Below are 27,623 nucleotides of genomic sequence, written 5' to 3'. Positions count from 1 at the left end.
TGACGGCACATTTGGTGAAAACATATATATATATATATATATACATACACAGTGTCCCTTAAAATTACATTTACCTACAAATTTGGTAGTCTGTTGTTAATAAACTACACTGAAAAGTGTGCATGTTCATAATTCATCTTAATATGCTAATATTCAAAACATTTTGGTCTGTTTATCAACAAGGATCCCTCCAAATACTCAGGTCAGTGTTTGTAATTTAATAATCTCACAGTGATTTTTTTTTCTTCTTCTGCTGGGTATTTTGGTGTCATTCCTGCACAGATTTCCACATATGCCATCTATAAGCCTGAGTTTACAGGAAACATTTAGATGATAACGGGAACAGCGCATGCTTCGCAGTGAACTGTTTGAAGGACAAAGGCTAAAGTTTAGGCAGTTTTTTCCCTTCAATATCCCATTAGGAAGCATACAGAACTAAACTGGCACTCTAAAAATTAAGGAAGAGGGGGAAAAAATGAGGAAAACATTTTTTTTTTACACTTAAACATGCAATTTTTCCTGTACAATTATGTTAAGTAACCGAAAAGAGGCACTGAGGTCAGTGTATAAGTTTCCTTTTGCTGTTAAGCAAGACACAACTAACCAGTAGGTTATCTTAACAAATGTTAAAGTGAAAATGGCACTAAACTGTAAAAACAATCCTTAAATTTAGTTTTGAAAGCTTATACCTTCATTGCACATTCATAATGAAAAATAAAATACAACTGAAAGAGAAAAAAAACAAAACATTGAAAACAATAGAAATTAGGGGAAAGTAATCTGAATTTAGCAGATGGATGTCCAATGCTCAGTTATGAAAAATACCATGGTATTCTGGACAAGAAGTAAGGTGTTCTTGTGAGCATGAAGTGATCTATTGCTGAGGCATTTTCTCTTTTCTCTACTTTTTTCCTTGTTTTTTTCCCCTCCTTTTGTTCTCCTCATTGTCATTGTGACATGACTGAAATTAATGCTCGACAAATATCCAGAAAGATTGTTAGTGCAGTTTTTTTTGTCCTTTTTTTGTTTAGATATGCTTTATGTTTATACACATATAATTCAAATTACAAATTGTTAACTATACATATCAAAATAACAAAGACTACCGTTCTGACTTTATAAAAGTCTGACTTTTGAATAGATCAAAAAGTATCAAAGATTAATGATTTCATTCACCAGTATCCTGACATTTCTCCTTTTTTTCTTTTCTTTTCCTTTCTCTTTTTTTTATTTTTCTTTGTACACAGTGTTTGATACTCAGTGCTACGTTAGCGTGTAGTATAAAAATCTCGCATCTCCAGAAAGGTGCTTCACTGGAACTGGATCGTTGAGAATGCAGAGAAAACAGAAACATGAGAGGCCTTCACCCAGGCAGCCCTCTTTTTCCATCCCCTCTAACGATCCTCCATAAATATCATTGAGAACCAGTGACAGAATTAATGAATGAACAGAAATTAACCTCCAGATTCCCTGCATTTGAGAGCGGACAGGCCTCTGCTCAGATCTCAGCAGTCAGCCATATATCGGCCTGTGAATGTAAAAAAGCACATGATGACATTGTATCTCCCATCAGCTCTGCCATTTCGATGAGAAAATTACAATGAAAAGACACAGATCATAAAATCTTCTGGTGATGGTGTATCGTTGGTGCTTTGGTGAAGTCCAAAATCATTCTTACCAGTGGCGAATCTCTTCTTGTTGAGGGAGAGTCGGTAACCGGAGCCAACTAGTTCCATATCTACACCAGACAGAGTGCTGCCCTCGCTGAAGAACTGAACAGCCAGAGTGGCAGGGATGGATGGACCGTCAGACAGCTCAAACTTTGCCCTCAAAGAACCAGAGCCTGACACATACATACATACACAATCAACAATGAAGTACTTTGTGCCAGAGGACTTTTTAATCACATACACATATAGATTATATATAAACATAATATAGAAAATTACACTGTGGCATCTTCAGTGGCATACTTTTCTTTCTAAAAATAGATTTTCCAATTCATTTTCATTTTGTCTTCTCATTTTGTAAATTCCCCTATTTGCATGGGAAATGTGGATCAGCACCGTCGTGTACTTTATTACAAGCTAAGGGTTTGCTATTGAGTCAAATGGGGGTTAAGCACAACAAAATTCCTTAGGTCGCATCACATCCACTTCAGGTCTTTTGTATGCCATTTGTTACATATAGGAGCAGTTATACACAAGATACCTTCAAAAGAACGTGCAAAAATTAGAATAACTGATGTATATCTATCGCATTTGCAGATTATCTAAATGTTTTTTTATTCTTCTTCTTACTAACATTTAGACATTTAAGTTGAATAAAACACCAACAATGAAACAAACCAGCTAGGTTAGCTGACTACTTTAAAAGTCCATAAATATCACAGTCTGCAGTTTCACCGAAAAAGTGGATGAAATGAGATCTATTTTCTGTTTGTTCATGTGATGTTTGACATAAAGCCTGTTTTATTGAACTGCCTCGCAAGTACAGAACAAGGTGATTTTGCACCTTAGTTTCAGAAATCCTTTTTTGAAGTTTCAGTCTTAAAAGTCAAAATACGTTTTTATTGTACATGGTACAATGAACCTCAATTTAAATTTATCGTTGAAAATGCTATTTTACATGTTATGACACTTTTAACACAACAAAAAGGGTACACACAAAGATGTTACTTTAAAAATTATAGATAAGCAACAGTGAAACAGTGGTGTATTTGTTCTTACCTTCATTTTCAGACTTGACAGAAATGTCACTCAGTTTCCATAATGACTTACTCTGTTCCGCATTCCTAATTAAAACAGTAACAATCAAATAGTTAAACTGAGCAGTGTAAGTGACTTACATTACGCATACAACATTTTGGTTTGTTTTTTTAAGAAATTACTACATTTATTCAGCAAGGATGCATTAAATTGATTTAATGTGACAGTGATGCTTAAAACGCTACAAAACACTTGCATTTTAAATAAATGCAGCTCTTTTGAACTTTGTATTACTCATAAATGAATCCTAAAAAAATTAAGCAGCACAACTGTAAAATGCAACAGGAATAAATAACATTTTTTTCAAAATAGAAAGCAAGTATAATACTAATATTATTTAGCAACATTGATGTTTTTACTGTATTTTGATTAAATAAATGCATTCATGCATTTGACCAAAATGGTGACCAAAAGAAAAACATAAAAAAAATCTGATCAACTCCAACCTTTTGAACTGTAGTGTACATTTTGTATATAATTACATTTAACAGTGATTAGGTTCATACTTCAGTGATTATTTGTATCACAAGATGCGTTTTTGTATGTTCATGTGCCTACACCCTCCAACTTACCAGATGGCGTTGGGGAGCGACTGCATGTTGGTGACCCCGCCACTGACAGGCACTAACACCTGCACATTGGTGAGCGCAGATGGGGGCTGCATGGCCTCTGGGTTGTATCGGTAGTCCACTCGCAGGTCTGTAGTAGTAGAGGCACATTTCCAGTACACCACAAGGTTCAGAGGTGTCGACTGAATCCCATTTGAACATACCTGAGAAAAGAGGGCAAAAAGATATTTTTTGTACTGCAGTTGTCATGTACAGTATATTGATGAAATAGCTCCATAAATTTGTATTTCTGTTACAATAATTGAAATGATCAGAAGTACTGAGATAAAAGTTTATAGTTCGTAAATACGGTGTATCCAGAAAGCATTCACAGCGCTTCACTTTTTCTGCATTTTATGTCACAGCTTTATTCCAAAACGGAATTCATTATTTTCCTAAATTCCTCAAAAGTTTACAAAAATGTTTCCCAAAATGACACCGTGTCAAAGTTTGTTTGAAATCTATGCAAATTAACATGTGTATTATATATATATATATATATATATATATATATATATATATATATATATATATATATATATCATAAGTATTCCCAGCCTTTGCCATGACACTCAAAACAGAGCTCAGGTGCATCATCACTGATCATCCTTGAGCTGTTTCTACAACTTGATTGGAGTCAACCTGTGGTAATCTCAGTTGATTGGACATGATTTGGAAAGAAACACACCTGTCTATATAAGGTCTGTGTAGAGAGGAGACCTTAAACAACCATCTCTGCAGCACTCCACTAATCGGGCCTGAGTGGCCATACGGAAGCCACTCCTTATTAAAAGGCACATAACAGCGCGCCTGGAGTTTGCCAAAAGGCACTGGAAGGACTCTCATACCATGAGAAACAACATTCTCTGGTCTGATGAGATTGAACTCTTTGGCCTGAATGGCAAGTGTCATATCTGGAGGAAACCAGGCACCGCTCATCACCTGGCCAGTACCATCCCTACAGTGAAGCATGGTGGTGGCAGCATCATGCTGTGGGGATGTTTTCCAGCAGCAGGAACTGGGATACTAGTCAGGATCAAGAAAAGATGAATGCAGCAATGTACAGAGACATCCTTGATGAAAACCTGCTCCAGAGCACTCTGAACCTCAGACTAGGGTGAAGTTTCAACTTCTAACAGGAAAATGACCATAAGCACACAGCCAAGATAACAAAGGAGTGGCTACGGGATTAAACATCTCTGGAGAGATCTGAAAATGGTTGCACCACCACTCCCCACCCAAACTGACGGAGCTTGAGTCCTGCAAAGAAGAATGGAAGAAACTGCCCAAAAATAGCTGTGCCAAGCTTGTAGCATCCTACCCAAAAAGACTTTAATTGGTGCCAAAGGTGCTTCAACAAAGTATTGAGCAAATATTGAAATAGTGATATTTTTTTTATTTTTAATAAATTTGCAAAGATTTCAAACAAATTCCTTTCACATTGTTATCATGGGGTATTGTTTGTAGAATGTTGAGGAAAATAATTAATTGAATCTATTAATTTAATTCCAATGTGGAAAAATTAAGTGCTGTGAATACTTTCTGAATGCACTGTAAACACTGATGTCTAAGGTAGCGATCAAAATAGAGTAAATCCCCTTTTGAAAGCAACCTATTACACCAGTAGGTGACGATAAGTGATTAATTCCTCCAGTAATGAACCAAGTGGAGTCTTTGTTCAAGTTAATTTTGTTGACAAATATTTTTTTTAAATTATTTTATTAACAACGTTTTTCACAGATGAAAACAAGACAATAACTAAAAAGAGAAAAAGTGTTGAAAGTGCCTCTGCAGTTCAAAAAACTTAAGCTACCAGTTACGCCCGTCAGACATAGTGCAAGGCATTTTGAACAGCAGTGGCACTTTCAACACCTTTTCCATAAGTTTTAAATACGCTATTTTCTACACAAACGCATCAATTCGCTTTAGAAGGCCTTTACTAACCGTGGAGCACATTATATGATGGACAGATGCATTTTTAAGGACTTCAAAAACAGAACAACAATCACTGCCATTATAAAGCATGGATTAGCGAGGACTTTTGTTAATATAACTCATATTTTATTAGTCTGAAAGAAGGATGACTAGGATGACTTCAGGGTAAATAATGGGGTAATTTTCATTTAGATTAGACTGCAGCAATCAACATTTTGTCAGAACCTAAATTATATGTTATTTTGTTTAGTTGTCCAGTGAGAATCGTGGGAGAATTGTGATTTCTATTGTAAAAAAATATATATATTTTTTTCCAGAATCTAATATGCATGCATATTAGAAAAGCTAGTACTAACAAGCTTTACTCACATGTTTCTTGAAGAATTAATGGACTAACAGAGTACTATCCCAAAGGTAACAGAATGAAAAGCTATGAACCTGGTATTTTAGGACGTCCACATTGTAATAGGATGCAGAAGGATTCTGCTCAGAGCTTTTCCTGAGGTACGCCGTCAATGCAGACATGTTCAGCCAAAAGTCCTTAGTGTTTGTGTCACTCTGGGAGGAGTCACTGGAGTCACACACACACATAGAGAAAACAAAATCAGGAGCTCAATAATTCAATGTTGCGTGTCATTGTAGCAGCATGGAACAACTAACCCAACTCCAGCAGCTATTAAATCACAAATCCCTCCTGATTTGATTAGTCATGCCTGGGAACTTGCTGGCACGAACTCCCACAACAAGAAAAAGGGTGTGAGTGAGAGAGAGCAGGGTGAGTTTAGCCTGAGCAATCATGATGCTACTTTATGGAATCATGATTAAAGTAAGAAGGCTGTTACATATACAAAATGTTTCAATCCCCTTTTATCACTTTCTCATTTACATTGCTGTTTAAAAGTTTGTGTTTGGGAAGATTTAAAAAAAATATTATATATATATATATATATATATATATATATATATATATATATATATATATATATATATATATATATATATATATATATATATATATTTGCAATGTTTGCCTTTATTTTGACAGGACAGTTAGTTCACAAAAAGTGAAATTAGAGAGAAAAGGGGGCCAGGGTCAGGAAAGGTCCACAAGCCCTAAGCATAATTGCACTATATGTCTGCACGCTGCCCAAGAGACTATTGCCACCGACATTGTGCAGTATTACTACAATTTAAAACAACTGTTGTCTGTTTGAACATATTTTAAAATTAAACTTATTCCTGTGATAACAAAGGTGATTTTTCAGCATCATTACCCCTGTCATCAGTGTCACATGATTCTTTAGAAATCAAAATGTTAAAAAAAGTTGTGCTACTTAATATTCTTGTGGAAACTGTGATACATGTTTTACCAGTATTCTTTGATAAATAGAATATTAAAGTGAACAGCATTTATATGAAATATTTTGTAATATTACAACTGTCTTGTAAAAAGTGCTGTTTATTTTTGATCAATTTAAAACATCCTTGCTGAATTAAATTATTGCTTTCTTAAAAAACAAACAATCAATCAATTAATCAAAATCCAAAAGCACTTTAGAAACACTTTAGTGTAAAGGCTTAAACTCACCTGTGCAGTAGTTGCTGGTTGGGCATAATTTGCTCTAATCTGCTAGTGTTTGAGAGTTTGAAGCTGAGTACAGCAGGAGACGGACTAGAGGTGAAAATCTTGATGATGCCACTGGGGAAGGACAGGGTCATATCTCCTGTGATCTTCACAATGCACCTAAAAATCACATTTGAGGATATTCAACAATCATTTTTTAGAGATCACACTCATAAAGAGCATATCTAGAATAATTAACAAATGAACCATATTAGAAAAAAAAAAATTCTAGACATGGAAATCATGGAATTTCTAGGCAGGCAAGAATTGTACAAATCTCTGATATTTCAAGGTTTTGTCATGTGTATAGTATGTAAAGTCTGTAAGTTCTTAGCAGGGCAGGGGACATGAAACTCACTTGCTGGGATCTGCTCCTTTGAAATAGGCATTAACCGACTCTGTGAATGCTACAGCAATGGGCAATGCATCCTGGGAAGCCAGTGTTACTGGACTGGGCCCACGAGATGTCCCTATGAGGGAAAGGACAGAAAGAAAAATGCAATAAAAAAACAGACATCCAAGTAGGAATACAAAAATAATAGAGGCGTTCTGAGAAATGTGATTCAGGTAAGAAGATAATTTAAACCTTTGCAGTGACAAACACTGACAGGTCAACAGGAGAAAGACATAATCCACACTAATTCTGCCATGCATCCTCATCAGCCACAATGCACTAAACACACAATAGTCAGTTTCACAATTAGAGATTTACATGGTGAGTCAGAGAATGGGAGTAGGTGTGGTTTAGCAGATGGGGCAATGCAATTGGTTGACCAAGGAGAGATGATCATTCTTGAGTCTGGTTAGTAAGTTAGAACAAAAATGTTCTTCTGAGTTCTTTCCACTCTACCTGCTGGAGTCTCACATCTCTTCTCAAATGTGGGCAGTTTCCCCACAAAAAGATCGTCCTCTTAATTCAAAATGAAGAGAAGGAAACCAAAGGGAAGGAAAAAAAACAGGACGAGAACACAGTTCACCAGTGAAGGGTACGGATGGAATGATCTGGTGAGTGATGTGTTGACCATATGATGATATTCAATGTGTAGAATTTTATTTGTGCATATTAGCTTTCCTTACACATGGACACGAATATAATTTTTGTTAAGATATCCTATATCCTAATAACCATACAGTATATGAATGATGACTTTATTGTTATAATAAATGGATTAATAAATGTAATAAATGATGAATAATATGAAGTATGTGGATGATGTGAAGCAAGATTTTGTGTGTGCAGCTTGTGTTCACATGAGTGTGTGAGACTGAAGACTCACCGACAGTAGGTGTGTTGCTGGTGTTGGAGCTGAGAGAGGAGGAGCTCTCGGCACGAGCCAGAGGAGCAGCAGGAGGAGGGCTAGAGTTGGTCAGCTTAGGAGGGCTGAACGGCCGGCCCTGCGGAAAACACCCAAATGATGAATAATTCACTGTTTTCAACCTTCAATCAGGAGGACTCAGGAAATATCTTCTTAACTCACAGCCTCATTGATGCCTGTCAGCTTGCCTGCAGGTAGTTTGGGCCGTGATAATGGTCTTGGAGGCGGGACTATGGCTGCTGTGCCCAGGGGAGTGGTCGGCCTGTTTGGAGGTGGTACTGTGCATGGGAATAACAAGATGACAAATGTTAGCACCACAAGATGTACGAAAAAAGGGGAAAATACGGAGACAGCACTCTCTGACCATGATTTAAATCACCAATGCTGAAAAACATTCAAAATGTTGCTATACTGGGTTAGGCATCACACAGAAAACAAGCTAACAGTCAAATACAAATATTACACCTGATGTACAATTACATGCAAGGGCCAATGCCACAATATAAACATATACAAAAAAAAAAGTAAAAAATAAGAATAAGAAATAATAAGACAAGGTAAGGAACCTGAAAGAAACAAGCACACTTTAAGCCATGTTAGTCATTATGTTTTGAAATGAGAAAACATTGGATATGATATTTCTGACCAAGATTGTGGACACAGTAATTTACTGAGTTACTTTGTGTAGCTTAACCAAAATTATTTGGAATTTTCTTTTAAAATGTTATATATATACACTCACCTAAAGGATTATTAGGAACACCTGTTCATTTTCTCATTAATGCTGTTCTGAGTATCTCACAATCTGCTTAGATACTGGGACTTTTACGCACAACCATTTCTAGGGTTTACAAAGAATGGTGTCAAAAGGGAAAAACATCCAGTATGCGGCAGTCCTGTGGACGAAAATGCGTTGTTGATGCTAGAGGTCAGAGGAAAATGGGCCGACTGATTCAAGCTGATAGAAGAGCAACTTTGACTGAAATAACCACTCCTTACAACCGAGGTATGCAGCAAAGCCTGTGTGAAGCCACAACACACACAACCTTGAGGCAGATGGGCTACAACAGCAGAAGACCCCATCGGGTACCACTCATCTCACCAGTCACCAGATCTCAACCCAATATAGCATCTTTGGGATGTGGTGGAACGGGAGCTTCATGCCCTGGATGTGCATCCCACAAATCTCCATCAACTGCAAGATGCTATCCTATCAATATGGGCCAACATTTCTAAAGAATAATTTGAACACCTTGTTTAATCAATGCCACGCAGAATTAAGGCAATACGGAGGTGAAAGGGGGTCAAACACAGTATTAGTATGGTGTTCCTAATAATCCTTTAGGTAAGTGTATGTATATATATATATATATATATATATATATATATATATATATATATATATATATATATATATATATATATATATATATATTCAAAAAACAGTATATTATATAAAATATAATGTATAAAACAAAATTAAAATAAAACCAAACCAAACTTGGGTCACACATTTTCTTACTGTATCCAGTTAAACATTAATAAAGACTATAATTGCTTACATGTGATTATTTGGTTACATTTGTATTATTCAGGTCAATAAACGATGCCATAAAAAAACAAATATAAATCAATTTCCATAACCAACCAAAAATTAAAATAAATCAAACTGAAGAAAAAACTAAAACAAATTCAAACAATTACAATGAACTCAAGTTGCATAAAAACATCAGGTTTGTTAAAATCTCACTGTCATGTAGCCATGGGACAGTGTTGGAACATGCTTATAAAAACTCATTCCGCAATATTACCATCCTGTATGAATCGTGCTGGTGCTTCCTTCAGAGAGGGGGTGCTCTCCTCTTTCCCAATGCTGCCAAATGGGTCACCAGACTCTCTGAAGAAAAGCTTGGGCTGTTGAGAGACAGGCACTGACCGAGGTCTTGCTGGTTGATGGGATGGCCCACGACATGGCACAAAGGCATCATTGAAGGCAATCCACTGGCTTTGGGCCCAGGACGAAAGCGTGTCTGGACCAGTGGCGGGAGCACTGAGAGGGGGCTTGTGGGTAGTGCAGTCCGTAGGAACAGCCTGTAGGGCTGGAGGCACGCTCAGAGCTCGAGTTGGGCCAGGGTGGAAGGGGGCAACAGCCTCATTGCGGAGAGAGGTGGAGGGAGGAAAGGGGAGAACAGGGAATGACGGGCCGCACGACTTAGCGAGACCGGCAGGAGGAGGGAGTTTGGAGGGAAGGAGCAAATCAGGAGGCTCGGTAACCTCAAGACTTATTGCTGAAGGAGAGGTGGGCTCCGACTGTAAATCCACTTCTGTTACAGGGGTCATCAGAGAGAAAAGAGTAATGCACGTTTGTTAAAATGTACCACATACTGACAGGCCTACTGAAAGGACTACATGGAGAAAATAAAAAATATGAAAAGCACCTGGATGTGTGTCTATGTAGAGGAGATGCTCGGTTCTCTTAATCTAAATGTATAATACAGCTCTATATTTTACACAAAAATATAGATATACATATACACAATAGAATTTAAAGTAGATTAAAATATAAGTATACAATTATAAAACAATAAAAATAAAAATAAAAATCGAAATAAAAACAATTTAAAATCAAACAAAAGTACACATAAAAGGTATTATAAACAGAAGAAAACATTGTGTTCAAAATATTCTGGAATCCTACTGAAATATGTATTTTTAAATATCCCTTAAAACATACTTCAACCTGGTAATCCTAAGCAAATGAGTAGCTAACCTCCATGCACCCCTATCAGTCTAATACAAATATATAAACAAAATTTATTTTTAAAATACTGACATAAAAAAGTGCTAAAGATTCAATACAACAAAAATGGGGTCCATGTGAAAATTCTGTAATCATTTTACTCACTCTTATGTCGTTCCAAACCTGTATGAATTTATTATTAAAGTAAGTAAATGATGATACATTTAAAACATTTTAGTGAACTACCCTTTAAGTACCATGAATTGTGGCATCTCTGCTTATCTTTTGTGTGCATAAAAATGTTAAAAACGCTCTTTTTCACAGATACATCGCTAAGAAATATTAGGCTCTTTAGCGAGTTCAAGCAAAACATTCCTCTCATCATTCACATTTTTGCATATTTCTGTGCCATCAGGGTCAGTGTCTGTTATGGGAAAAGTTCTATTCTGATGATCAAACTGCAGGCATGGGTCAGAAACATTACCTGGGTCTTCAAAAACCTCATCATTTAACTGGAGTGGGGGAGATGTAGGGAAAGATGTTAAGAAGAGAGAAGCCAGGTCTAAGAAAAAGAGCATTAAATAAATACAAATTAAGGAAGAGAGAGAGAGAGAGAGAGAGAGAGAGAGAGAGAGAGAGAGAGAGAGAGAGAGAGAGAGAGAGAGAGAGAGAGAGAGAGAGAAGGAAATCAATGTAAATGAGGCTCAGTTAAAACATATTAAGGCATGGAAGATATGCAATACCGCGCCCTTCACTGCTCTTTTTGTTCCTTTGCCAGGTCAGAACCATAACAAGATCATGTTTGACAACGTCTGTGACACAGGGAATCCAAACTCCGCCCTCTGACCTCTGAAAGTGCCAATTAACTTTGGATTATGATTGGCCCTCGCGGCTAGGGTCAGAGCTTGAATGAGGGGTTGGCTTTTTATAGTGACTGCATTGAGTGGCTTATCATAGAGAAAAGCGCTCACTTGTTTGCAAACAATGCCTTAATGTCACACTAAAAAGCACCCTTAATATTTCCTCCAAAATAAAGTATTATAATAATATTACTAGTAAATAAAAAATAGTCTAACAAATAATAATAATAATAATAATAATAATAATAAAAATGTGCATATATTACATAGATTCTGTTAAAACCGCATACTGTCAACAGCACTATTGCCCAAGATATGAAAGCTCATAATTCCCAGATGTGAAAAAAACATTTCATTTCAACAATCAAGGTCAAGAGCTTTCAAAGAGAGAGACAGAGATGAGAGTATAGCGTGAGGAAACAGAGACCGTACTCACGGAATACACACAGGGGTCTTATTCATGGCAAAAGATCCAATGCATGGGTTAACGTACATAAAACCCATTCTTATGTAAAATTGACATTTTATTCAATGGGAAATTTTATGTATGAATGGATTAACAGCATGAAAAATTAAAAATTTGTGAATTTGTTTTGTGTTTTACAAATAAAGCCTAGGCTGTATCAACATTTCTAGAAAAAAGCAGGGAAGAATGAAGTGACTTTGCAAACAGCATTCCTCCAATAATAAGTCAAGATATTAAAGTATCAGAAAATAATTTTTATATATATATTTTTTTAAAATGCCTATTATATAATACCATAATGTAAAAAAAAACTAAAGTGAATAAATAAAAAAAACTAAACAAAGAAAAAAAGACATTTTTCCCATGGCATTCACAAAAGATTTCACGCTAAAGCACAGGATAGACCGAGCGAGATATGAAGTCGCTGTGGGATATGAGGGTTTCCGTGACAACAGCAGCCTGAGCAAGCTCTCTAGAGGCGACTGTTGTGGACTGGAAAAGCCCAGACACTTTCACCAGCCTGTAAGCATCATCAATAATGAAGGAGGTCAGACCTAAGACAAGCCTCCCAGAGGCTGGGGGATGGAGGAGGTGGAGGGGTGAATGACTTACGACTGTCTGCCTGTACAGTGTGTGAGTGTGTGTGTGTGTGTGTGTGTGTGTGTGTGTGTGTGTGTGTGTGTGTGTGTGTGATCTGGTAATCCCTACGTTATGGGGACAAAATGTCCCCACAAAGATGGCAATATCCGAAATTCTTGTCCTTGTGGGGACATTTTTAGGTCCCCATGAGGAAAACATCCTATAAATTACACAGAAGGAGTTTTTTTGAGAAAGTAAAAATGCAAAATGTTTCCTGTGATGGGTAGGTTTAGGAGCAGGGGTAGTGTAAGGGGATAGGATGTACAGTTTGTACAGTATGAAATCCATTATGCCTATGGAAAGTCCCCATAAAACATGGAAACACGACTGTGTGTGTGTGTGTGTGTGTGTGTGTGTGTGTGTGTGTGTGTGTGTGTGTGTGTGTGTGTGTGTGTGTGTGTGGTCGATGAAGAACGTTCTGACTCAATCACAGTCAAGCTGAACTCTTGTCATTGAGATTAGTGTAGACGTTAACTCATACTCTACTAAAATGTGATTGCAATTTAATATGTTTCGTACCGTTTTGTGAAACTCTGGGATTTGGATTTTTAAACAATTTCTAACACTAGAACACTGATATTGTAATGACATTAAAACAGAACTGTACCCAGAAGAGTGTGCATTTGCTGTATTAAAGCAGATGAGTATTACCTGACGAGTGGGGTAGAGACGAGCTGGAGCCGGTGCTGGTCGGGCCAAAAGGATCCAAAGACAGCAGGTCATTATTGGCTAATCTACTGTTTGAAGAGAACAAAAAAAACATATAAAAGGTGAACGCATAAATAGTTACACTTTTGATCAAAAAATGGTGAACCAATAATGGTTAACAGCAGAATTTGTCTTACTCATTAAAGGATGGCTGCGGTATCTTGGGTCGTCCCAATTCATCATCTGTACATCAACGAGAAAACACAATTGAGTAATGGGGAAACCCATCAGGCTTTATTCGTGATCTGCTGGTGGCCGGCCGCATAAACTGCTTCGACTAGTCTTAAAATGTATTTAAAAAAAACTTTTTAAAGTCAGTAACATAAAAAGGTAGAACTTTTTCTAATTGATCTAATTTGAATCAGAAAAGTGAGACTGATCACCTCTTGGTGGTCAACTAGTTCTAAGACACAGGGCCAAATTTACTAACAGCTTGCATCAGTGCAAACCCTCTTTTGGCGAGAAAAAACTACTGTCAGGATTTACTTAAGAACACAGCTGACCTTATTGCATATGCATTTGTATAGAAGTTTCCCTTTCAGGTGCAAAATTTATGGGAGGAGTGTATTTAAATGAATCATTTTAGAATGAATGATTCTGAAAAATGAACGAATCACCTTAGTTTGATTTACTAAGGTTTGCGCGTCAATTTTTTTTGTATTTGCGCTATTATTTATCGCCCCCAAAAAAGCATGTCTTAAACCGGATGCTAATTTGCGCTGCTCTTGGTAGAACTGCGTTGGTCATTATGAAAATTATCCGGCTGTATCTTTAATTTGCACGTCGTCAGTCGATCACGCGCAGAACTTTCCACTCCCATCAGTGCTTTTTTGGAACTGTGTTCTCACGCCAATTTACCCTGTTTAGGAAATCTGGCCCACAGTCTTAACATAGTGGCTAAGTTTATGCAACTGGCCCCTGCAGCCTGTTGCAAGAAACCCTTTAAATTAAGCCCATAAATCCTTTTACAATTATAATTTCTTAACTTAAGGGGTTCTTGTAACTGGGCACTGCTCATTAGGTCCCAATTAAAAATGCAGCTCATGTGTTTCATGAAGTAAATAGGATGTTAACAAAGTCACTTTGGCCATTAAGGGCCATATCAGTCGAGGGCTTTGCTACATGAGACACATGTCTATGCAACCTCATTTATCACATCAAATACACACATTTAAAATCACAAGCTGTATATGATCGGCATAGTAAATTTAAAGTGTTATGCATTTGAGACCAGATCCCAATGACATACAGTATATAATACACAAAAGACAAACGACAGTGTTAAAAGACAACAGAATAAATTAGTAATGCTAGTTTTTGTACACAATTCATTTTGTAATTTGCACATTTTGTTTTTCATTTTTACTAGCTCCAGAGGAATCCCTCATTCCCACCAACACAAATGCAACCGCGGACCAAAGGAGAGCGAGTACGCTGGCTGAGGAATACTCACCTGTCTTTGGATTTACGGAAGGGAATGTGTGTTGTCGTATCATTCCTACAGTAAGTATGTTTGAGATCCACATTTACAATAACATTCAGTTCTGAATATTCTTCAGCTTATTCTATATGCCCTATTGTAGCGTTTTATTTTGAATTAATTTAAACAATATAGTACTGAATGTTTAATATTAAGCATTTATCTGTTATTCGCCTTAACATGGAAATAAAATTCTGTCCAACACCATTACACCAATAAGCAGAATACATGTTAACCACAAAATTAAATTGTAAACTGGATTAAAAAAAGTTTCACATAACAGAGAAAGAATACTTATAATGGCCTCTTAGTGTGATTTGAGATAAAACAACATGTATTGGATTAAAGTACTTGTCAGGATAAAATTATCTGCCAGATCTTATAGATTTGTGGTAAATGCGCTCTTTGAAGAAATGTTTACCGTTTCAGTGCAAGAATAACAAAACGTTTCTACTGCGATCTCAATTACTATGTCTTACGGATTTAAAGTATGTAAAACTTTCCTGGGAGGTTGAAATCGTCGCTCTTGATGTGAGAACATGCCGCAGTGTAAACACTACATTCTGGCATGCATCTGTGTTCGTTTAAGCCACAATTTACTGGAAAAATGTAAAATTATGATGGATAGAAAAACATAAACACACAATTAAGCAGTTAATCTTGCTCATGGCTTAAGGAGGCAACGCTGTGCTACTCGGATGAGGAAAAAATGGGAGATGATGTTTATTTTCTCATGGGATGAGTTGGCTTTAGAGGGGTCACCAGAGCAACATGAAGGAGGCTTGGCGAGAAACGTCATGGCCAAGAAAAACGAAAAAGAGAAGTCAAAATGGCAGGCGCTCTCCAGAGCCAAACCTTCAGAGTGACATAGGGATGGAGGGAGAACGAAGAGAAGAAAAAAAACAATACTCACTGGATTGGTTCTTCTTCGTATGAACCTGGAAATGAAAACAGGCTTTTATTAATGAGAGTGAGAGGAGTTATGAAAACAGCAGAAGACATGAAGTGCTTCATCCCCACATTCATTCAATGGATATTGGCCTCACAGGACGAAAAGCACACACACAGGAACGAGCGGAGGGATCGCATATTTAAACCATCAGTTCAGTAACTATATTCTGCGGGCAGTCTAAACACGAGGAAATGAGTGGCAGATACTTCAACCGAATTCACTACCGGGATTGTTTTGAGGCTGAGAAATGTCAACAAGAGTCAGCTAGCAAAACGGCAACAAATGCACTAAGATGAGCTTGGTTTATTGTGTATTCAAAGTGACTCATAGAAACATCTCTGAACAAGACTGTCAGAATGGATGAAAATTAGCTTCACTTTAAAAAATAAAAATAAATATACGCATCAGAAAAGCAACATATAGACCATAAATTCCAGGAAAAAATGCTTACAAACAAATACTCACACACACGCATAAAGAAAAGAGAAGGCATGATTTAGTCCCATAGGCAGAGACTGGCAAATGGGTTCAATTACAGCACCCAGGCCACACACCCGCCGACCAAACCGAGAGAGAGCGCACAGAGTGGAAAGAGAGACAACAGAAGACTTGGGGAAAGGAAGGCTCAATAATACCAATAATCTACAACAGATGACATGGCATTCGTCATCACCTAGATTTCCTTACTTGACCAAAACTGCCAGAAAATATATCCGCCTGAAAATAAAACGGGGCGACGAAAAGAAGAGAGACTGAGAAAGAAAGGAAACTATGACATGAGACGCAAAGACAAATGATCAATATGAACATTTGTGAGTGTAGTTTTTGAGATGTGTACATATTTCAGAGGTTAATCTGAGCGATTACTGAGCACATTTGGAAGAGGACAGAAAGCTCAAGCTGGGGAAAATGAATGATGAAGAGCCTCCCTAAAAGATGTGTTAATCCATCTCGAATAGAACAAACAGAGGCAGCGGCGAAGGTGTCTAGAGTAAACCGTCACCCCGGCTGTGCTCACTGAAAACACAAGCTGGCACTTGTGAGGATGTGTGTTATTGCAGAAATGCATCACTCTGTCATTTCAAAGCGTCACAAAGGGATGAAGAGCGAGGGATGCGGACAGAGAATGTAAAACAAACACAGAAGGTGATGCTGAGAAGCAGAATAGATTAAATCTTGGACATAGAGATAAAATCATAGTTACAATTAATGATTTTACTGATAACTAGCCCAACCAAATTGTTTTTATTCTGTCCATTACATGTCTAATATTTATTATATAAAAGAATAAAAGTATCAATTTCTTTTTTAAAAAGAAAATGAAGAAAGCTACAAATATTTAATAAGAATCGGGGACATGATTGTTTTTAACCAACTGGCTCTGAAAATGTCAAGACATTAACCACCTTTATTAACTAAACAACTTTTTATATTACAGGCACAACACTGGCTTTCATCTCTCTCTCTCTCTCTCTCTCTCTCTCTCTCTCTCTCTCTCTCTCTCTCTCTCTCTCTCTCTCTCTCTCTCTCTCTCTCTCTCTCTCTCTCTCTCTCTCCCCTCTCCCCTTGTGATCTTACTCATTCGAAACCCTCCATGCTTCCTGTGGTGAGATTTTAGGCAGGAAGTTGCATGGGTTTGTTTACCAACAGCACACACACACAGATGGTCCACAGGCCTAACACACACACACACACTGCTCAGTCTATGCAGGAGGAACTGCTTGACCAAACAACTGTACACGCACACACACGTCATTTATAACACTAAATGACATAATAGCCCGTCACCTTAGCACAAACCAGTAAATGTGTGATGTCACCCATGACGTCATGAAGACCATATCTTAATGTCCATTGGGCCTACACAATATTGTTTTTAATAAGCCGGTTAAATCCTTATATTGGCCACTGGTGCATAACAAACACACACACAAAATACAATTTCACTCAAGCGCACAAATCAGGACTGTGGAAAAAAAATGTGTGAAAGCATTTCTCTGAGGACTGCCTGTAAATATCATAATCAAACAGTGCCCTCTAGTGCCTGCTGGGCAAATTGAGGTTTTGTGGGAAGAGATGAAGACTGTTAATGATTTCAACCAATCACAGCTCTCTTTGCTGACGCTGCACAATCACCCTTTATAGAGGGTGTATGAATGAATGAGAAAGCAATGTCTGTATATGAGGAGCATGTGGTCATGGGATCTTGTGTGATGCGTCTCTTACGGCAGGGGTGGGTGAGAGGGTTATGTTTCCAATAGAGGCCTTCAGCTCATCGATGGTGGCTTTGTGTTGGTGTGTGCCATTGTTGGTCTGCACAGGTTTGATCTGGACGTGGAATTTTCTTGGCTCATCCTCATCTTCTGAGTCACTGGATGAATAAAAGGAGTTCTCTTTGGCATGTGATCAGAACCGTTGAGGAAAATGGTTTGTGAGGCATGAAAATTCATCTAAAGTATCTTGGGCTAGATGGTTGAAAAGATGGGATTTTGTATGCTATTTTTATTTATTTTTTAACATATATTCTAGTTTACGCAGAGTTATGACGCAGCTCTGGTAAAGAAAACAGAAGAACGAAGAAAATCTGATGGGAAGGAATCACTTGGCAGTAATTCAGAAAAAAATGTGCAACAAAGAAAGATATCACACTATGTTCTCAAGCCAAAAAAAAGTGTTCAGAGTTTACATTGAGTAGAGGCGATGAAAGAGATAAAGGAAAATGTTTCTGTGGCTAAGATGAAAGCATGTGTGAGGGATGGGGGGGAATGGAAGAGAGGTTTTTGTAGTAAGGATATCATTCTCGTTGACTTCTGGTCGGATACAGAAGCCCTCCTCGTCCAGCTGAGGCACATTCTGCAGGAAAAAAAACAGAACACACCACAGACAAAATCCTATTATTCACACTCTTCAATCCATCACAAAACAAGCAGAGTCCGACTGAGGTAAAACACACTATTGTTAGCAATATCACAAGAAGTATTTACACTGTGTTGTCTTTACTTAACATTGTAAGAATTATAGACAATCCTTCAACAACATTAGGTCACCACTCACAGCGTTATGAAGATCTATAGCGCCGTAGAAACCCGGGGGAGCTCCGTTGGAAGCGTTCTGAATGAAGGACGAACAAAAGAAGCTTTGTGGGTGCGACTCAAATGGAATTTTTCCAAAGTAACCAGAAAGAGCATACTTTGATCCCGAAGAAAATGAGTTTCATATTATGGAATTACTGGAAAACGCCTTTAGTATTGTATTAATTCAAACAGTCAAAATACTGATTCTTTTCTTCAATAATAATAAATTAAATTAAACTAATTATTATTATTATTAGTAGTAGTAGTAGTAGTAGTATCATTATATTACTAATATTATTAGAATTCAATTAATATTACATTCATAAGCAAATAAAATAAATTAATAATTATTTATAAATACATATAAATATACTCACAACCGCTTCTACTTCAGCTGATTCACTGATTCAAGACAGAAAAAAAGTTAAATGAGAAAAAATACTTTACATTATTAAATAAAACGCATTACCATAAATGCCACGCAAATATAACTTATTACAATTACTCAAACAAAATCCACATTGCTCCAAATTACAAAAAATATCCATACCAAAAAAAACTCTTATCTTAACCTCTGATGATAAAAGAAATGTTCATATTGCTCTCTGTCACATCAAATGAAAAATAAGTATCTCAAAAAAAAAAAAAATGTGAAGAATGGTAGGTTTAGGAATTTAGTTCTTTATAACTCGTTCATTGCGAACACAGCAAAATAATACTCAACACTTACGTGGAATCTGTGTCTTTATCTCTCCGTCGGCCTGGTATGGCAAAGGTTTTTCTTTTTCTGGGTTTGGCACCTAAACAGACACAGCAATGATTCTAACAAATCTAGACAAATATGGATGCACCTGAAATAGATGTATATCGCCTTTAAAATAAAAAGCAATGACAGCAAAACTAAAATTCTGAGTAAATTATTATAAAGAGATATAATTACAGCTATTACAGAGAAACTATATATAGTTTTATATATAACAAAGGAAAAAATGGGAACAGAGAGAGAGAGAGAGAGAGAGAGAGAGAGAGAGAGAGAGAGAGAGAGAGAGAGAGAGAGAGAGAGAGAGAGAGAGAGAGAGAGAGAGAGAGAGAGAGGGAGGAGAAAAAAGAATCATGCAGACCTTCTGTGGCGACAGAGACATTACATTCCTCAAATTCGATAGGTCCTGTAATGAAAACAGATAAACAAATACAAATAACTGAAGGGATGTTGTGTAACATTATCTTCAATTCAAGAATTATGATATGTTGCAATTAAAATACATTTTAATTAATGCGCCTATTATACAGAGTTCTTTGAAATCCTCGGTTACGGTTTACACATTATTTTATTTTAATTACAGTGTAATTATACATTTAAGTACTAAGCAATATTAATGAACAACATATGTATTATATAAGGAATAGTGTTTAGTTTAGGTTTAGTTGTGATTATGCATAATTTACTGACATTACTATAGTAAGCACACAAAATAAATACACTAAAATAAAGTGTTGCAAAATCTTGCACTTTAATGTTCAATAAAAGGCGCACACGTAGGTCAGATTCTGTTGTAAGTAAATTTACAGAGTCATCATTGCATCTGGTGGCAATCAGCACAATCTGACTTCCCTTTTAAGCCAGAGCACGTAGTTCACAGCCAGCATGCAACACACACTAATAGAAGCGCACCCACCCAAATGCCTGGAAACACTTCTGTTTTTAACCTCAGAAATCAAACAAATACATGATGAGTCCAAAGCAATGGTGTGCAGCACTGATATAGCACTTAGTCAAATGCTACTAATCTCCACTGAAAATATGAATTCATGTAGCAGTGAAATGACACACGGACGGCTGCAAAAAAACAACAAAATGCATGCTTCATTTCTTGCTCATTAATTTTGCATATTGACCTCCAAGCTTTTACACTTTTAACGTGACCCATTTCCACACTGACACGCGGATGAAAGGATTTAAGCAAACAAGCCCTGCCATCTTTACTATATTTCACTGCTCAGGGTGTCGCAGTCATGACCTAACGACGTGTCAGCAAAGCTTCTATTTCAGAGGCAAAATGGGGAATTAAATTAAGTTTAATTTTACCCTGAGATCACCGTTACTTACCCCAGTTCGGCTATAGATTCTCAATAAATACCCTGCACAGCATATAAATATTAATTCTGTGTTTTCGTGACTGGCCATAAAGAGAGGAGAGATGCCCCTCAGTGCTCCCAGAGCCCTTTAGAGCATGTTTTCTTTTGTGTTAATGCGCGTAAAAGCTAATGCTTGTCCAAGAAAACGAAAGACAGCATTTTACTACTACCAGACCTCAGCAAGAGAGCCCAGGGCGCTATTTTCATTGCACAGAAAATGCCTTGACCTGAAAAAACAAAAGCGTGTGATATTTAACTCAAGCGGTTCAATAGAGTTTCCCTAGAGAACAGCGTCCGTGAGTGGACCTCATGCGCACCGTTCAGAACAGTCACGACAGGCTCACATCACACACACACATCCTACTGACGTAGATACAGTATGACTGATCTACTCTACTGCACCAGATCACTTCACAGTCTCATCTCTCTGTTACTGTTTGTTTAAGATCATCTCTGATCACATAATCAGAACTAAAGGTCACACACACACATGTGGGGACTTTCCAGAGGCGTAATGGTTTTTATACTGTACAAACCGTATTTTCTATCCCCTTACACTGCCATTGCTCCTAAACCTACCCATCACAGGAAACATTCTGCATCTTTACTTTTCTCATTCTGTATGATTTATAAGCATTTTTAAAAGTGGGGACATGGGTAATATCCTCATATTTCACCCTCTCCTTGTAATACCTGTGTTATACCAATGTCATTATACACATTCACGTCCTGATATTTTACAAAAACAAGCCCACACACACACACACGTGCGCGCACGTATAATGAAAGCCCTATTTAAATTAAAATCATATTAAAGATTTTACAACATAATTTATTTGAAATAGCACATACCTTTTTTTTGCTGTTTATTAAAATAATTTTATATAACAAACACATGCTAATTAATAAAAGTATGTATTATATTATATTACTATATAGAATTTATAGAATTAACAACAAAAACAAATTATAACTACAACTGCAAAACAACTACAAAATAAAAATTTAACTTACAACAATTAGCAAGTTTATCAAAAGAGGTTTAGAAAACCGAACAATGAAGATTGATTTCTAAGATATTCATGCAGCTGCAGGAAAAGGAGTTTCATCTAATTAAACGATGGCAGACGAGGAACGGTACATATGACAACACTTCCAGGCTCCATCTAACAATATGTATGCACACAAATCCAAACATTAGACACGACAATACCATCTAAATCTGGAAAAAGGGTATTAGGTTTTGTTTAAATTCACATAAATAGATGGACTGATTCGTTTACATGAATGCATGTGTGTGTATTTATGTTTGTGTAGGTTTCTAGCAATGCTTTGAGGAAAACATTGAGAAAAATGTTGATAGCTAAATCTAACAAAACCCTCCTTTGGGAATGTCCTCAAAACTAAAACAAATGCTATATGTATTAAACGTTGGTTTATATATATATATAAAAACGTTGGTTTTACTTCAACTAAAAATGTGAGTCGGTATTCGTTTAGGGTGCTTCTTTAGCAATTATAATTAGGTTTACTTAAAGGTATGTCCTTATTTGGATTGCTGGGTAAATGTGTGCTTTTGTGAGTGGCCATACACATGCGTGTTTGTATATGAGAGGCACATGCAGTCATGCATTAACTGAGGATGTTTTTATAAAATTGCATATGTTGAGCATGGGGTCTCGGTTGGTGCAGCAAGGAGAGTTTGCGTGTCTGGCTGGCGGCCAGTTCACAGCCCAGCTGGATGTTGCTGAACTGCTCTTGCAACCTCCCCACAGCCCAGCGTGTCACTTTGGGATTGTTTCCGTGGTACAAAGTTTGTTCAACCTCTCTCTCTCTATATATATACTGGTTAGGGCTGCTCTGATTTCATCAGCGTGCCGCACAGGTTATTGGTCTGACAGCGGCGCAATCCCTAATGAACAGCTTGATACAGGGGAAGGAATGTTTTGTTGACCAAAACAGCTTTTAGTCTCAATTAATTTTGCTGTCAAAACAAATGGAGGGCAACCAAAAGCCTGAACGTTCAGTCTAGACCCCTGTGGGTCACTATACGTTCATATATGGTTTAATTGGTCTACCTGTGTATGGCATATTACGCGCACACACACACACACACACACACACACACACACACACACACACACACACACACACACACACACACGTTTGGGGATAGTATGCATGTTTTTTATTTATACTTTATTCAGCATTTTTTTATTAAACTGATTAGTTTTAAAGTGACCGTAAAATATTATACAGCTAAAAAAAATATTATACAGCTACAAAATATTGCTATTTTAACATAAATGCTTTTGAAATAGAAAAAATATATGTATCACGATTTCCACAAAAACACAACTTTTAACATTATTAATATAAGAAATGATTCTTGAGCAACAAGTCAGCATATTAGAATGATTTCTGTGACACCGAAAAACTGGAGTGATGGCTGCTTCAGCAAATTTCAGGAATAAATTACATATTAAAGTATATTAAAATAATATTTATATATAAAAAAGTGCTTTTATTAATTAAAAATAGCAATGTAACCCTATTGTTGCAGAGAAATATAACGTAGTGGTCCATTAGCAAAGCTAATACAGTCCTGGGGAGGAGTTGATAAGTTTCTGTGCTCCTGAATGTTTTTCGTGTGTTAGCAGCGCAATCTCCGTAGGCCTGTGTGTGTGTGTGTGTGTGTGTGTGTGTGTGTGTGTGTGTGTGTGTGTGTGTGTGTGTGTGTGTGTGTGTGTGTGTGTGTGTGTGTGTGCATCAATGAAAACAACGCATTAATATAGAAAGGTGATTCAATTGACTTGGAACTTCCTGTGGATTAAATGATTTTATTGCACACCTTCCAGCCAATCAGAATCGAGTATTCAGACAGACCATGGCATAATATAATATAATATAATATAATATAATATAATATAATATAATATAATATAATATAATATAATATAATAAAGAAGTGGTGAGAAACTAGGTTATTACAGCTGAAGTGTGTAACTTCTGTTCCACTAGCATCACCATTTAAGAAAATTATTGTTTTCAAAATGGTTTCCCAAACACTTCGCATATATCTGAAACCGGATGAATAAAATATATAGTCCTGCCCCAAACAACACAGTAATGTTTTGAAACATCACTAGGAGAGAAAAAAGTTGTCAAGCAGTATAAAAGGCAAAATCCAGCATTTAGTGCACAATATTTATATTGTTAACATAATCGCTTGCTAAACCGGTGTAATTGCGCTCCACGCCCCTTGCTTTAAGCAAGATTATATTCTCTATGTGAAATGTGAAAAAACTTCCACCCTGTAAAAGGAGGGAGAAGCAGGAGGTCAAATGAAAGATCACGGAGGGATAAGTGAGGAAAAATAGCAAGAGCACAGGGGGAAGTGTAGCCGTGTCAAGCTCGATCAATCTCAAGTGGCTTAATCTTGTGTAAAGGTGGGCGAGCTTGACATTCCACTTAGCATGTGACGTTAGCGTTAGCATGTGACAGCCAGCGCTGGCTGAGACCTGGTCTGGAAACCTCTGTAAGGGTCAGAGCTCCTCAAATCCTCCAGTGTTAACTCCACCATGCTACAGCAATCAAGTCAAACATACTCCTAGTGTGATTACAGTGCAGCCTAATGCTTATATCTAATCCCTCACCGAAAAAAAAATTAAAAATGCAGTCGGTTGAACTTATGACCATTCTTGTTAATAATATCAAGAGCAAAGTCACTTGGTGCCAGAGGTTAATGCTGTGTTACCTGGTCTCTCTTTGCCTGTTCCTTTGCTTTCTGCCAGTTTCTGGATGAGGCTCTCGATGGAAGTGTTCTCCATGTTGTTCACAAACTCTTGTTGCACCTTTAAAATTAAAACAAAAGCAGATGAGTAAGATTACATGCCCTTCTTTACTACTTGCACTGTAACAGCTTAACGGAGACAACTAAATTTTTTATATTTATATATAAATCTTAAAATGGTTTCTCAAAAAAAGAAAAAAAAAAAAAAACTGTATTTGGTGACCATGTACTGACATAGTAAGTATAAAAAGCAAGATTGCCATCAAATTTTTATACCTTTTTAGATAAATTAGTTTTATGTTGAGTTACCCTTGAAAGTGACAAAACACATTTGGTAATATTTTGAATAATTTTCAGTTTACATTAGATAACGCATATTGAACTAAAACTTTTAATAAACTTGTGTTAATTCATAAAACATAAAAATTCATAAAATTGAAATATATTTAAAATGTACTAATACATATAAAATTAACCCAGATTAATAAATGCTGTCAATTTTTGATATTAGAATTTGTAATAAACAATATAAGCAACAAAAAAAGTAACCTTAATGTGACCACATATTTGTGTCTACACAAAAAGACTGAAAGGATGTCTTCCCGAATGTGTGTTGTATGTTTGTTCCTTGTCAAATTAAAAAGCCAAGAAAGACCAAAAGTGACTTTAACAGTGATCTTTAACACCAGACTGTACGACTGTACCGGGGCTTTCTTCGAGATTGGCATTTGCGTCTGAAGTCACTTGACCGGGCAAAATAGGTCATGGACTGCTTATTCTTCAGAGCGGAGTCCATGTCATTTGATAGTATAATCATAGCATGAAGTGAACGCTAAATAACAAGGTATATTTATATTGTAAATCATACATACAAGCTAGTACGAAAATTGTAAACGTGAACATCTCTGAAAATAATACTGTCACAATGTATATTTATTTAAACAGCAGTGTATAAAACTCAATCAAATAGTGGGCTCCATGTCTTACAAATTTAACGAAAACACCACATTGATAATCACTTAAATTAATAATGTTTTTGAATTTTAACAAAAATGACAAAAGAAGAAACAAAATACTAATAATCTCACATTAAAATCCAATAACTAATCCATGAAACCCCAAACAAAGAGAGCCTAGAAATCAGTGTAATGAGAGCCAGTTAGGCCTTATGATCATGAACTACATAATGTGTATATGATATTTCTGTCGCTGGTCCACGACTGTGGTATAATCTGCCACTGGATGTTAGATCTTTCTGTTTTGTTTTGTTGTTTCTTTTGTTCTCCATTGTAATGTACATAACCTTTAAACTACTGTGTAGCCTGTAAACTGCTATATCAGTAAATAAACGAACGAACGATGATCAGAAACCTGGGCACTAACTGCTTTTCCTCTCAGGCAGCGCTTCCTCACTTTACCAGCACTAGAGCCATATCCCATGCAAGCAGGATCAAGGTTTTGGAGGAGGATAAGGTTGAGAGCTAGTGCACGCAATGAGGATGTGGCATTATTTCCCCAGGTGACCACTTTGACTGCCTTTGTTTTTATAGCCCTCGAGGGATGGTGACAAATGCAATATGTCTTGCACAAATCTCCACCGCTGACTCAATGCCTTCCTTTTACAGTTGACATATTCCACAGATTTTCTAGTTCATGTCATAAACATATAGTACTTCATAAAAATGTTTGTCAGTGTGATTTAGTATCTGTCTCCTTGCCTGCTTGTGGACGAGAGGATCTGATTGACAGTATGTGTAGTTGTGCATATATGTTTGTTTAAGGACAGGAGAAAGGAAAGTGAGGTCATGACTGTTATTCATGATGCTCACTATGAAGCAAAATCACATCACATACTTTGTAAGTGGTCTAGTTTCAAGTATATACAGGTCCTTCTAAAAAAAATTAGCATATTGTGATAAAGTTCATTTGTTTTCCGTAATGTAATGATACAAATTAAACTTTCATATATTTTAGATTCATTGCACACCAACTGAAATATTTCAGGTCTTTTATTGTTTTAATACTGATGATTTTGGCATACAGCTCATGAAAACCCAAAATTCCTGTCTCAAAAAATTAGTATATTTCATCCGACCAATAAAAGAAAAGTGTTTTTAATACAAAAAAAGTCAACCTTCAAATAATTATGTTTAGTTATGCACTCAATACTTGGTCGGGAATCCTTTTGCAGAAATGACTGCTTCAGTGCGGCGTGTCATGGAGGCGATCAGCCTGTGGCACTGCTGAGGTGTTATGGAGGCCCAGGATGCTTCGATAGCGGCCTTAAGCTCATCCAGAGTGTTGGGTCTTGCGTCTCTCGACTTTCTCTTCACAATATCCCACAGATTCTCTATGGGGTTCAGGTCAGGAGAGTTGGCAGGCCAATTGAGCACAGTAATACCATGGTCAGTAAACCATTTACCAGTGGTTTTGGCACTGTGAGCAGGTGCCAGGTCATACTGAAAAACAAAATCTTCATCTCCATAAAGCTTTTCAGCAGATTGAAGCATGAAGTGCTCCAAAA

At 36.8% G+C, this 27,623-nt stretch overlaps 1 protein-coding gene across 4 annotated transcripts in view; it reads right to left on the bottom strand.

Moving 5' to 3' along the window:
- Positions 1-1,121: 1,121 nt before the first annotated feature.
- Positions 1,122-27,623, bottom strand: part of fcho2 (FCH and mu domain containing endocytic adaptor 2) — a 51,576-nt gene continuing 25,074 nt past the window's right edge. Inside the window, exons 8-30 of one of the 4 annotated variants that reach the window (XM_067438617.1) lie at positions 25,064-25,160; positions 20,292-20,336; positions 19,901-19,970; positions 19,548-19,572; positions 19,151-19,207; positions 18,892-18,949; positions 18,323-18,498; positions 16,058-16,082; positions 15,118-15,162; positions 13,802-13,847; positions 13,608-13,693; positions 11,476-11,553; positions 10,063-10,575; positions 8,414-8,529; positions 8,213-8,330; positions 7,786-7,845; positions 7,294-7,405; positions 6,900-7,055; positions 5,750-5,882; positions 3,341-3,540; positions 2,730-2,794; positions 1,679-1,843; positions 1,122-1,528 (exon numbers count right to left, since the gene is read on the bottom strand). In XM_067438617.1, the coding sequence (XP_067294718.1) occupies positions 1,506-1,528; positions 1,679-1,843; positions 2,730-2,794; positions 3,341-3,540; positions 5,750-5,882; positions 6,900-7,055; positions 7,294-7,405; positions 7,786-7,845; positions 8,213-8,330; positions 8,414-8,529; positions 10,063-10,575; positions 11,476-11,553; positions 13,608-13,693; positions 13,802-13,847; positions 15,118-15,162; positions 16,058-16,082; positions 18,323-18,498; positions 18,892-18,949; positions 19,151-19,207; positions 19,548-19,572; positions 19,901-19,970; positions 20,292-20,336; positions 25,064-25,160 (2,469 nt within the window). In that variant the 3' untranslated portion in view covers positions 1,122-1,505. The remainder of the gene's footprint in view (positions 1,529-1,678; positions 1,844-2,729; positions 2,795-3,340; positions 3,541-5,749; positions 5,883-6,899; positions 7,056-7,293; positions 7,406-7,785; positions 7,846-8,212; positions 8,331-8,413; positions 8,530-10,062; positions 10,576-11,475; positions 11,554-13,607; positions 13,694-13,801; positions 13,848-15,117; positions 15,163-16,057; positions 16,083-18,322; positions 18,499-18,891; positions 18,950-19,150; positions 19,208-19,547; positions 19,573-19,900; positions 19,971-20,291; positions 20,337-25,063; positions 25,161-27,623) is intronic. The other 3 variants (XM_067438618.1, XM_067438619.1, XM_067438621.1) reach the window with 3 other exon arrangements.

Source organism: Pseudorasbora parva, chromosome 3 (genome assembly GCF_024679245.1).
Source record: "Pseudorasbora parva isolate DD20220531a chromosome 3, ASM2467924v1, whole genome shotgun sequence".
NCBI classification, from domain to species: Eukaryota; Metazoa; Chordata; class Actinopteri; order Cypriniformes; family Gobionidae; genus Pseudorasbora; species Pseudorasbora parva.
The sequence above is the reverse complement of the archived record's forward strand: the minus strand, read 5'-3'. Positions and strand labels throughout refer to the sequence as shown.